We start from the raw sequence: 13,131 nt of genomic DNA, 5'->3' as shown, positions 1-13,131 counted from the left end.
CTATCAGGCAGAACAGCTTTCCTATGACTTGTTATATAGTCAGTTAAAACTGGTCACAAGTGAACCTCTGCATCCTTTTCCTTCCCAAATGGCTTTAGAAGGCAGGCAGCTTCAGTGTTGTACCGGGGCTGTCCCCCACCCCAGGGGTGATTTCTGCCCACCAGTCCCAGAGATATTTTGTTGCATTAATCAATCAAGATATTTCATGAGTGGACACTTCTGCTGTCTGTGACCCTGTAGGGAGCTCGACATTCCCCCCTCCTGTGGATTATATCTTATAACAGCACTCAACACTGAGGACAAATTCAGTGGAGACAGGCTGGGATCACCTTTCCTGACAGCAACTTCTACCTCTTCCATGGGACAGGCCACACAGGCAGTGGGAACCAGGAGCAGGGCACCCCTTAGCTAGGCACCCAGTTTCCCTGTCTAGCCCACAGCAAGAAGGTGCTCTTCTTGAGAGCAAACCACCACCGAGGTCCTAGACTTTGCCCTATGGAGGAGGTGGACCATGCTCTTGAGGTGAATGTCTCCTTGCACTGACTATAAAGATGAAGTCCATGATCAGGTCATACAGAGATATTAGTGGTTAGATGAGGCTAATACTGACAAGAAGACTCTGAGGAATAAGGAAGTGCCTGGGAGCTCCAAGGGGAGGCCAGGCCCTCATCACAGCAGGGATAGCACTGACACAAGGCAGGAAAAGATTCACACACGTTGTTTGGTAGAGCAGAACAACAGAAAAACACATGTGCACAACTAGAAGTATCGTGTTAGGGAGGAGGAGGCGCAGAAGGGATGAGACGTGCCATTCAGAGACATGTTGCCAACTGAGTTTATTGAACAAGTGTTTCAAGACCTAAGGAAATGAGAGAAACTGAAGGGAAGTTGCTGGGGAAGATCAGCCCATGGGAAGTCACATACAAGGGAGCTTGTTTTCCTGGGCTGGACTCCAGCACAGACTTAGCATTCAGTCATACTCATGAGGTTGAGAGTCCTATTGCTTTTCCTGGTGAGAAAAGGAGAGAGAAGGATTAGACATGGAGCATATTTAGTGCTGAAGCCCCGTTCCTCACTTCACTCACCCAAGTGTTGGCTTAGTGTTGACTGGAGATAAAGAACAGTCTCAAAAGCCCAAATACTCCCCTTCATTATTATCATTAAAGCAAATATGAAAGGTTTCACACATTTGACACAATCCAGTCTGCCTGGTGAAGTACTTTCCACATGCTCTGATGAGCGTGTGGGATAGTTTACATGCTGGTGAAAATGAGTATAATATCTTTGAAGTTAACAAACAGGAGGGCATGTACAGATCACAGAAATGGGCTCTTCCCATTTTCCCTTAAAATGCAAAAACCCCACCTCCTTGCACAAGTCATGGTGCACCAAAAATGTTAAGTGTACGCCCATAAGCAGTTAGTCAAAAACGTATTATGAAACCAGCCCTGCATTTGTAGTAGATACAGGAATTGATCATGAAAGAAAGAGTTTTACTCTTGTACGTACAGGTAGGCATTGCAGAAAAGACATCTGTTGCCATATGTTTTGCCATCAGAGCCGCAGTGGGGCAAATATTCCATGGTGCAGATAGGAGAGACTTCTTGGAAGTTCTTGCAATGCTCCTGCACACGAAAGATAGACGTAAGTCTCTCTGCCTGAGAGCAAACTGTAGCCCCCCAGCATAAAGAATGACACCCCACTGAGAAATCAAACTGTCTGTAACACCATAATAACTAACTCAAAACCTTCCTCCTGGTGGCAGATGTGATCTTGTACTATTTCTGCTCACTGCCACATTTTTTCCTGCACTGTTACAGAGCAATGGGATGGATGTTGGCAGTGTGAAATTCCCAAGGGATCTCCTCAGGTCTGCACACCATTGCTCCCCCAATTTGTAACCAAGAGCAAAGGACAGTCCCTCATGAGTGTAACAGACACTGGACCTCACTCTTTGTTCCCATACTTTCCCACTCACTTTTGTAATATCCTCTTCACAGCGTCCGTTCTTTCTTTTGCCAAGTTTGGTCTGATGGTCCCTGGAGGAAAGAGAGACCGTCACTAGCCGCAACCTTCCCCATTACAACCACAGTGCAAGAACAAACCTCACTCCCACATAGTGCACAAGAGATTTTCAGATAAACTACCTTAGCACTACCTGCACAGCACTAACAAGAACACGCCCTTATGGACCAGGCACTTGTCTTTTGGAATAATGCTCTCTCCAGCTGATGCATCTCCCTCTGTGGGGCTCTGGGGTCGAATGCCCATGTGTCCTGATTTTAGCTGGGATACAGTTAATGTCCTTTCTAGTAGCTGTTTTGGATTCAGCATGAGAAGAATGTTGATAACACACTGATGTTTTCAGTTGTTGCTAGGTAGTGTTTAGACCAAGTCAAGGATTTTTTCTTTCAGCTTCTCATGCCCAGCCAGCAAGAAGGCTGGAGGGGCACAAGGAGTTGGGAGGGCACACAGCCAGGACAGCTGACCCAAACTGGCCAAAGGGGTATTCCATACCATGTGATGTCATGACCAGTATATAAACTGGGGGGAGTTGGCCTGGGGTGGGGGTCACTGCTCGGGAACTATCTGGGCATCAGTCAGTGAGTGCTGAGCAATTGCATTGTGCATCACTTATTTTGCATATTCCAATCCTTTTATTATTATTGTCATTTTATCATTGTTATTATTATCAATATTAGTTTCTTCCTTTCTGTTCTATTAAACTGTTCTTATCTCAACCCATGAGTTTTACCTTTTTTTTTTTCTGAGTGTCTCCCCCATCCCACTGGGTGGGGGGGAAGTGAGTGAGCGGCTGCATGGTGCTTAGTTGCTGGCTGGGGTTAAACCACGACACCACGTCAAACACCAACAAGGACAAGCAGAAAAACGGGGGTAGACAGCCAGGACCCATCCAGCACAGGGATTCAGAGAGAGCCCTTGCACATTACTTGGCACTCTCAGATCCAACCACCACCACTGCGAATTCCCCAGGGAGAAGGACAAGTACTTACAGGTTGTGGGCACACAGCGTACACTCACTGGCGTAAGTGACACCATCGGTACCACAGACGGGATCGTAGATCATCGTGCAGGCCATCAGCTGTCTGCCGTCCTTCAGCATGGTAGTTGGGTACTGGCTGCAGTCAAGCTGGGGAACAAAAATGGCAAAAGCTCTGGCATGGGCTCTGCTCTGTGCAAGGGTGCCCAGACACAACCCTCCCTGCTTATGCCCCTGCCTTTTAGGATCTGCCATAGGACAAATTATGGTTATATATCAACTCATTCTTCATGGAAAGCTAGCAATTTCCTTTCACAGCCTTATGCTGGAGAAGAATGAATCAAGGCTTGAAGGTAGACATTATTCATTCAGCTTTGTATTTATCATGATGCCCCTATGCCTTGCTGAAGCTACAGAGATATTACTAAATGCAGCTCAAAAATAATCTGCAAATCAAAATGGCATGATTTATGCCCTTCCTGCAAGAGGGCCAACTGTGATCAAGGTGTTTTTCCTGGCCCACAAGAATGGAAGGGAGATGTGCTGACAGGACTTTTGTTGCGATGGGATGGCTCCAAGTGTTGAAAATCTGCCAACAGGACTGACAGCAGTTGAAGCTGATTTACACCAGTTGAAGAACTGGCTTTGCATTTTAGCACTCCCAGTTTCTCCAGTGTGAGCTCTTCCTCCCTGATTTATGTATCTCACCCAGTCTGAGCACAGAGTGTACTCAGGAAACAAAGGAATGACATTTCATAGGTTTTTTTGTATAGAAATGAAATATCTGACTCAGGATGTTGACCCTTTCAAACACATGCTAATGAGATGGCTTTGTTCTTCTATTACCCAGTGAGTGTAAATAGCTTAGAGCTGGCCAAATACAGTTAATCTGGTATTTTTACAAGATTCATTGTTGGTATACATCAGATTACATTGCATTTACCAAAAAAAAAAAAAAAAAAAAAAAAAAGAGAGAGAGAGAGAGAGGCGGGGGGGGGTTTAAATCCCCTGGCACATTAGGTGCCAGCATTCAAAACACAGGCAATTTTCTAATCTTTGCAGAACATCCTTTTGTAAAATGCAAGCATCCAGAAGGCACTGGGTACCCTGGGTCCTCTGCGTCCCCTTCCCATGTTGCCAAAACAGACTGCTAAGTTCCTGCAGCAGCTATGATAGACCGCTGTGGGAAAGGGATTTCTTCTTGTAAAGCCTTAAATCCTTTATGCTGCCTGTCTCATGACTAATTCCTCACCTGTCCTCTCCTCTTTCTTTTCCTGACTGTGTGCAGAAGTGCACAATGTTCCTGCTGCCAGAAGGGTGATACTCACCCGCAGAAGGAAGGACGGCACAAGCTGTGACTCCTAGCGGAGGCTACACCAAAACCCGCGTTTATTCGAGTTATGCAATCAGCACCAGCTCAAGCTCTTATTTTTCTTTAGGTTTTACTTACTTGGGGAGCTTCCTCTGTGCACCTTCCATCATGCTTCTTGGCAACATTGGTTCCAAATTCGCTGGAAGAGAAAGCAGAGTTAAAAATGCTCAGCAAGTAACTCTGTTGAGCTCTCAGGGGGTCACCTCCAGGGCTTACATATTATGGGCACACAGCACACAGTCATTGCTGTAGGTGACACTGTCTGTGCCACAGATCTCGTGCAGGATGAAGGGGCAGGCTGCGATGGCTTCGCCAGTTTTAGTATTGGTCAGGTATGTGCTGCAGTCAACCTGGGGAGATAAAATAATGATGCTGGGTCAGCTGCTGGGAAATGGAAGAGTGCCTCATCTGCAGTCTGTCCACTCTGATCCTCCAGATTTTACAGGTTTCTACCAGAGGAAAATCAGAGGGGTTTTTAAGTTTAGTCTTCCATTAGAAATGAATTAATTAATTGTAGTTGGGTTTGGTATTGTCTGCTAACAGAGGGAAGAAAGGAAGAGCTGACCAAAAAGATTATTTTCCTAGAGTAATACGTATGCAAGTTTTAAAACAAGCATTTAAGCCAAGGAACCTGATTTTAAGTGTTTGACATTAAGTCCAGCTTGACATAGTTAACTAAATCCGAGACTTTGTTTCAGCTTTTTCAAAACAGTAGCAGGAACTGTTTCACCAGCTCCTTTTGCAAAAATATTGACAATATATAAAATCTAACGGTTTAAATATTTGAGGATAATAGACAAACACTTATTAGAAGTCAGTCTACACTAGCTAAGCATCACTGGCACTTCACTGTCATTTTGCATAGTTTCCCCAATGGAGTGTTTCTTATTACCCATATTTCCCACATGGTCCAAGAGCAAATTAAAGCAAAGACAACATTTTAACAATGTCTCTTTACTATAGAAAATATATTACGGTCCCTCAGGATGCATGAAGTTATTTTTGGTGCTGTAGAGCTGCTCTGCATAAGCAGAATAAACGCATTGAGATATTATCAGCACATACTGTTGCTGTGCAGGATAATAAAGCCATTTCTGCATGCATACCTGAGAGCACATTTTTCCTGGCTGACCAGAGCATGAGGATTTTTTAACCTGCCTGTCTAGTGCAATGGAAGTCCTAGCACTGAATGAATACACAGACACCTAGCACAGCCTTCTCTCTTTCTCTCATACTGTGCTAAAATGGTTCTTGGGCCGCCTCTGATGATTTCTCTTCAGAGATCTGCAGTACTGGGACATTCTGTTTCTGAAGTCCCGGCCCATTCCTGTTCTCTCTTGCCCTCATGTACAGCGCATTGGCGGCAGCCACTGTGAGCAGCTAAGGAGAACCACAACACCAGCACGAGCCCCGCGCTTCACCCCTCCACGCATCCAGGAGCATGGTGGGTGCGCTGAGCCCAGCCAGCGTCTTCCTGGAGACTGGAGAGAGAGTAGGAGATGGCACTTATTTTATAGCTAGTTACACTTACAGGAGTACTTTTCTCCTTGCATCTTCCCTCATGGCTTTTCTTAACATGAGTCCCATGTTCTCTGAAAGGGAGAGGTTGGCATTAGCATGCTCACCAACTAAGCCCTGTGACACCCAGGTGCCACAGAAAGAAAACCAAACTCATAGCCAATATATATGATAAAGGAGGTTTCTGATTGCCTAATGAACCACCTTCTCCCAGTCATTAGCAAGTGTAATCCTAAGTGGTAACAGACCTATCAGGTCTCCTCACTGTGTGCTATGCAGCAGTCCCATCCATTCTTCCCTCAGCCCAAATACCACAGCCCTCATAGTGTGCTCGGACTGAGAGTTGGCTCTCCCACAGCTCCCCGGAGGAGAACAAACAGAGCATCAAGGAACAAAATCAAGGTGACGGGGCTTCAGGAGGTTGAAAGAGAAACAGAAAAAGATATATAGATATGTTGGTATCAAAAGAAAAGCCGTATGAAGCACTAACCATGGCTAGTCAATCCAAAAGAGAATCCTATGTACGGTACTTACAGGTTATGGGCACAGATGCCACATTCGTTGTCATAAGTAAATCCATCTGTGCCACACACTGGGAGCAGGATCCTTGGACAGCGTATCTGGGCTTTATCAGCCTTAATCATTCTTGATGGGTATTGACTGCAATCGATCTACAAAAAGCAGGAGTGTCAAACCTGGGCAAGTTCTTGTTCTCTTAGAAAAACCCCAACATAACCTCCTGCCACATCTGTTATGCTGGGACGCTGAGACAACACTAGTGCTAAGACTCGGTTCTCTCAAAACCAAGCTGCGTCAGTTCTGCATGAATCCTCTTATGCACAGAGGGAACTGCACAGCACTGCATAGTTTGTGAGATGCCAAATCACTAGAGTAAGTAGCTCTGTCAATCCCTAATGCAAGGTATGCCAGAAAAGTAAAACCAGAGAAAAACATAGTCCCCTTTTCATCCTGCAGTGTGAATATAAACGAAACACCAAAACAGTGAAGGAATTTGGACTTTGCTGACAATGCATTTGAAGAGCATCCTCAAAGGAAGATCTAAGCCCAAACTGACCAACTTTCACATTTATGTGTTGGCATGTCCTAGACACCAGCTCTGGGATTTCTCGTCTGATACACTCAGATCAAAACTTGAGGTGTGCTCCATATACCAGAATATATCCCCACCCCAAAGGTTGGTGTAGGTATGAATTCGTAATGAAAACTCTGCACCTAGCTCCCGTGCAGCCCATCTGCCAGGACTGTGCGGGCAAGGAGGCCCCAGTGGACACCTGTCTCAGGACAGATGGGGTTTGTAGGCATCCTCAACACAAGGGCCTGACAAGACTTAATAGACATGTGGAGAAAGCCAGGCTTCAGGCCAGCTCACTTTCAGAGTAGATGTAGCCTCAGGGAACATTTCAGTTAATAGAAGCAAGAGAAGAAATATGCCTTATATTGAATACTTACCTCGGAAGTCTCCTGTCTGCATTTTCCATTATGCTTTTTGCTAACATGGGTCCTGTGTTCTCTGGAAGAAGGAAACAATAAAGTTGAGGAACTAAATGCTTAACCTCTTGGTCGCAGTCATGTGTAAAATGAAGCAAATCACAGCTTCAGACTCTATAAGAGTGTATCAGAATAGCTACATTACTCATTAACAAGCTCATCACATCTTCTCATAACATGCAATTTAAAGCAATATTCTGAATTATTCCTTCCTCTGCTCAGTCACTGCCCAGCCCACAGACTAATCCAAGGAGCTGCCATCTGACTCTTCAAGATTTCCCCTCATGAGCACAAAGAAGGTATCAGAAGGAAACTCAAGGTAAATCCAAAACCAATCCAGTTTTTAAGAGACTTGAAGAAATAGGCATAAGCAGAAATGCAGAAGGTTGGTTCTCAGGACTGCAAAGCATTGCCGGCTCCTTAGGAGTGCTCTACGTATGGCACTTACCCATTGTGGGCGCAGATCCCACATTCATTATCGTATGTAATACCATCTGTGCCGCAAACTGGACTCAGGTTCCTTGGACAAGATACTAATACTTTGCCATCTTCAGTGTTTCTTGTTGGGTACTTAGTGCAATCAATCTGTCAATAAGGAGAATTAGCTCTGGTGGAGCCCCTGCTATGTGAGAAAAATTGATGCAAAACCTTTTCATTCTGTATCCCAGCCTCCATTTTTTCTGCAACAGGACAAAGCTCTGATACACTGAAGCTAAATGTTCAATCAGAAATTATCTTTCTGAATATTATCCTAGTTGTCTATGAGTCAAGAAAAAAAGACTATCTTGAAGAAGGGATCCTTCAAGCAGAAGAAAATGTACAAAATTTTGGGCCCATTCTCATCAAGAAAAACAGTCTTGAATTTAGTGGGAAACATTTTTCACCAGCTGGAAATCTGACTAATGCTGTTTTGGTTTGCGTTGGTTTTCTCCCCACTTCTCCAGCTCTGTGACTACTTATTACTTCAGATTCCCTGTAGTTAAGCACAGGGCTTGAAAGGATAGAGAAAAAATGGTTATCTATCAGTTAGAGAATGGACTTTCTATATCCCAGAATTTTGGTGCTGAAATATAGAAGCTTCTCTTCCTGAGGCACCAGACTGTTGGCCTCGTACAAATATACAATAAATTATACTCTATAAATATGTATGCTTAGTGCTCTTACGAGTCTCACTATGTCTGTGAGAGCAACCAGCCTGGGAGCTTTGAATCCCTGTTGCAAAGGGTGGAAGCACTTGCGATCTCCAGAGAGAAAACTGCCAACCTGCACAGCATATTGGCAAGTGAAATCTTGGGCCTCCCCTTCCCCTGGGCACAAAAGCCAGCTTAATACATAGGGAAGCGAGTTCTGCAGCACCAACTCACTGCAGCTTCTCTTTTCCTATCCATCCCCTTTCTCCATCGTCGATTTGGTGTGGTATGCATGGGGTGACCCTCTCTTTGGAGCAGGGAGGATGCAAAACCCACCCTCACTGTGCATAAAAGCAAAGCATGGACTGTGACCCTCGTAAGCCTCGTCACATGGTCGTCTTACAGTTTGCTAGGGAAATCTGTGGGATTATCAGGATTCTATTAACAGTCCTAAGAGATGTATTTTTTACTTCTATTGCACTTACAGTGCCAGTATCCTGCTTGCATTCTCCATCATGTATTTTGCTAATGTTGGCGTGATGTTCTCTGAAAGAAAGAAAAGCTTTGGTTAGGAAGCCTTGAGAATAACTTTTCCCAATACACTCTAGGCACTGGGACAAGACTAAGCAAGGTGGGACACTACAACTGCTTGACTTGTCTGAATGCACCCCACAGATGGTAGCAGCAAATGCATGGTATTTCCATATCACATGGTAATTAAGCGTTAGGAGTAACTAGGTGTTACAAGTAACACTTTGATCTGTTCGTGGCTGTGCTCTGGGTTGTCCTCTGGTTCTTTTGTGATAACCCTCACGAGCACAGACAGAAAATGGGGAAGAAAACTCAGGTTGGTTGGAGAATTACAAGCAGCCAGCTCCAAAAAAGACCTACAGAGACACCTGCATTAAGAAAGACTAGTGTTTTACAGAAGTGCTTCTGAGAGCCTTAACTATCACTAATTATCTAGAAGGATATTCTTTGCACAACACTTACGCATTATAGGCACAGATCCCACATTCGTTGTCATAAGTGAAGCTATCTGAGCCACAGACTGGTTTCAGTATCCTTGGGCATGCTACCATGACATGATCATCTATTACAGTTCTTCGGTACCTACTGCAATCGATCTGTAAAAATAGCAGGAATAGAGAAAAAAACAAACACATTTTCAATATAAAGATATAACACTTCTATGTAGTCTGCTTACTTTCCTTCAACCTTTGGGGACAAATCCAGCATCAAACTAATTCCACCATCAAAAGTGGAAGCCAGAGTCAGTTCTGTGGGAATTCTCTCTTGCTGAAAAAAAATGGCATAGGAAGGAGGACTGCGATTTGGATTTTGTGAGGCCCTTCATAAAATCCTGCTGGAGCTATCCAGGTGGTGAGATCCAACCTTCAGCCAACACAACATTTTCATTTTATTCCCAATTACAGAAGCTAGAAGTCTGAATTAGAAAAGCACAGAGACATGGTACCAGATAGCCCATAAAAACCCTCTCAGCTTTGGTTATCAGATTTTAATTTCCTTTGGTCTATACAGACCAGCTGTGCACGTTCTGTTTTCTTGTGTGGTGTTTGAACTGTCCCCTTTTACAGCCAGCTGAAGTCTTCCATGGACTTTGTCTTACCATAATAGATTTCGACTCGCATTCTCCATCATGCGCCTTCTCCACACTGGCACTGTGTTCCCTAGAAGAAAGCAGACCTGTGTCAGGGATCACAGGGAGCAGCATCACCTTGGTACTGGCAGCGTTGGCACCCAGCTACTAATTCACATGCTCCTCTGCCCAGACCATCTTTGGGGGACGAAGATGCCACCCTTACCCTCAGTGCCTTGCCCTGAGTCTTCTGCTAGGTTTCCAGCAATACTCACGTGTTGTGGAGGCAGATCCCACACTCGTTGCTGAACGTGGTGCCGTCAGTGCCGCAGACTGGCTTCAGGTTCCTTGGGCAAGCTACCCAGACTGCGCCATCCTTCCCAATGCCACTAGAATACTGGCTGCAATCAACCTGCGAGCGCAGCACAGAATCAGCCCCAATGTTGGCTCCCTCATGGAAAGAAACCCCCATGCAGTCTCCCACCGCCCCAGCCACAGTGCCTGCAGCTCCTGCCGAGAGGTAAATTACAGCTATTATTTTGAATCTGCTCAGGCAGTCAGGAGGAGTAAATCTTCTCTACAGGAGTTTCTGATTACGCTTTCCTGCCGGGGTCCAGGGGAGGCACAGCATGGAGGAAGGATTGCTGTGGGTGAGATGGTGCCTAATGAAGGCAGCTGGTAATTGGGAGCCTGGCGGTACACCAGAGCCCCTCAGCTCCAAATCTGATAGTTTCAAATCTTGCTGCATTCTCTGGTGAGTTACAGGAGTCACATAACTGTGTGGCAAGAACCTGCCGACTAAATCCATTGCACAGACCCTGCTGTTTTCCTCTCTATGATATAGGTATAGAAAACCTATGCAACTAACACAGTTCTGCGGGTCTTACTGTATAGAAAAAATTATCAGAATCACAGTCTTTGATGCTTTCAAGCATATCATCTTAAGACAGTATTCCTCATGGGGAGGTAACCTACTGCCTTTGGCTTGGAGTAACTAAATTACGTCTAAGAGTTAATATAATAGGATTGTATAATTACTTCTCGTTTTCTTCATTTTATCTAATAAACTGAAAATATTGTAAAAAATGGGAGATCTTTTACTTCCTCGTGAAATTGGCAATATCATTCAGTCATGCACTGGCAAATATTATTTGAACAGCCAAGCTTTCATTAGATTTAATCCACTTGCTCATCAGGTAATTACATACTGTTTCTACTTTACCAGAAACCTGGAATAGAACAGAATAAATAGATCAGTAGCTCACCTCAACTCCGAAAGCAATACCTGAAAGAAAAAAAAAAAGAGACAGATAAGTAAATCAAATTATTGATATGCAGAGAAGATATATGTAAATCTTTTCATGAAACTTAAATTCAGCAACAGTTGTTAACTAGTTTATTTGGTTTGGGAAAACATGGAGTTTTACATCATGCCAGTAAATGGTCATAGGATGTATTAAAAGTTACTAAAAGTTTCATTGTACTTTTGAGGGGAGATAAAACAGGGGAGAACACATATATTAATCCACCCCTAAGATGTTACAGGGAAGTGATACAAGTACTTTCAATTCGGTACTCTTGGATTTTAACCTCTTCTAAGAGACTTCATATTTGACTTTCAAAAGTTTGGACATGCATGTTTAAGATGACTGTCAACCACTGGCACTGTCCATCTCCAGACACGTCCTTCTCAATTATCAGGAGCAGCACAGTAAACTTACAGAGCAATCTTGGAGGTTAAAGTTTGCATTTATATTGCTCACATGGATAATGATGCCATTTCTAACAGTTTTACTCTGCCCTTATACACAGTACTCCCATGTGCAAGCTCCTGCCCTGCACTAGGACTGCTCCTTCAGAAATTTGCTCCTATGAAGAAAGAAGATTAAAACAGACACCTGTATGAGGTTTGCTGAAACCTCAGTCTTGAAGTATAATTTTTTGCTACACTCCCTCAAGAAGAATATTTCTTCATGGAATAAGGCTCTCCTCCATGTTACAAGACCCAAACACTTTTACTGAAATGAAAATTCAGCTCCGATTCAGGTAGATCAATCTTTGCCAAATCCCAGAAAATACTCACCTAAGCAGCAGCAAAGAGCTAGAGCAGCCTTCACGAAAACCTCTGTTGTCTTCATGGCAGACAGAGGTACCTCTCCAGTGCAGCCTGCTAGCTCTCTGTGTGGGAGAGGAAGATTGCAGATGGGAGCAGGAATATATAGCACACCATGATACCAAGTGGTCCCACCTTATTAGGTAATGCTCCAAGCCTATCATCAACATTCAAAGCCAAAAATATATTTACCCAGCTCTAGATTTCTAGCTAATGATTGACACAGGGTGTATACCAGGAAGGGGCCTTTTGCATGGCTCGAGGGGAACGTGGAGCGTGCCAGGACCCCTCTCCTCCCGGACGGATCTGTCCCTGCCCTGGGCTGCCCCTCGCACAGCTGCGGCACGTTGCAGGCTCACGTCTACCCTGCGACTGGTTAAATGCAATTAGATCTTTCTCGCAGTTTTCAACTGAGCTGCCAGCTGATAGCCAAACTCCTCGTTATTTAACCTCAGAGCATGATTTTGTACTCTTCACTGCTGTGTTTCAGCCCAGTTTGAGCCCAGGCAATTTCAGCCCAGAAGGTCACCCTGTGCTCTGCGGGAGAAGTCCTGCTCTTCCCCTGTTTTAAAAAACTCAGCAGTGCTCTGCTCCATGTGCCAACTTTTTCTGTACTACGGCAAGGAGCAAAAATATTAAGTTTGGTCCTAAAATCCATCTTTTTGGCTGTTCACCGATAACTCCCATAGTACCCTCTGCTCATCTGCTACCGCCTCCCCCATGGCCAGTTCCTGACCCACCTCGCCAAGCCTAAGCAACACCATCCCATAAGGGCAGCAGACCAAATGCTTTTGATGTCTGCATAGGCTAGATATACTCCATTTCCTTTATCTAGGAAGTCAGCCAACTTTGCAAAGATTGATATTAGCCCATGCATGGTTTCCTTCC

At 44.5% G+C, this 13,131-nt stretch overlaps 1 protein-coding gene across 1 annotated transcript; it reads right to left on the bottom strand.

Moving 5' to 3' along the window:
• Positions 1 to 819: 819 nt before the first annotated feature.
• Positions 820 to 12,330, bottom strand: LOC104318438 (serine peptidase inhibitor Kazal type 5). The gene is made up of 16 exons (XM_009919694.2): positions 12,214 to 12,330; positions 11,396 to 11,415; positions 10,406 to 10,542; positions 10,161 to 10,221; positions 9,524 to 9,657; positions 9,016 to 9,076; positions 7,849 to 7,985; positions 7,362 to 7,422; positions 6,426 to 6,562; positions 5,905 to 5,965; positions 4,590 to 4,723; positions 4,452 to 4,512; positions 3,015 to 3,151; positions 1,979 to 2,039; positions 1,510 to 1,625; positions 820 to 1,009 (listed from the first exon to the last, which is right to left on the bottom strand). The coding sequence occupies exons 1-16, from the start codon at positions 12,266 to 12,268 to the stop codon at positions 964 to 966; spliced, it is 1,419 nt and encodes a 472-aa protein (XP_009917996.1). The 5' UTR covers positions 12,269 to 12,330; the 3' UTR covers positions 820 to 963.
• Positions 12,331 to 13,131: the final 801 nt, after the last annotated feature.

This window comes from Haliaeetus albicilla, chromosome 27 (genome assembly GCF_947461875.1).
Source record: "Haliaeetus albicilla chromosome 27, bHalAlb1.1, whole genome shotgun sequence".
Classification (NCBI taxonomy): Eukaryota; Metazoa; Chordata; class Aves; order Accipitriformes; family Accipitridae; genus Haliaeetus; species Haliaeetus albicilla.
Note: the sequence above shows the minus strand (reverse complement) of the source record. Positions and strands in the feature narration are given on the sequence as shown.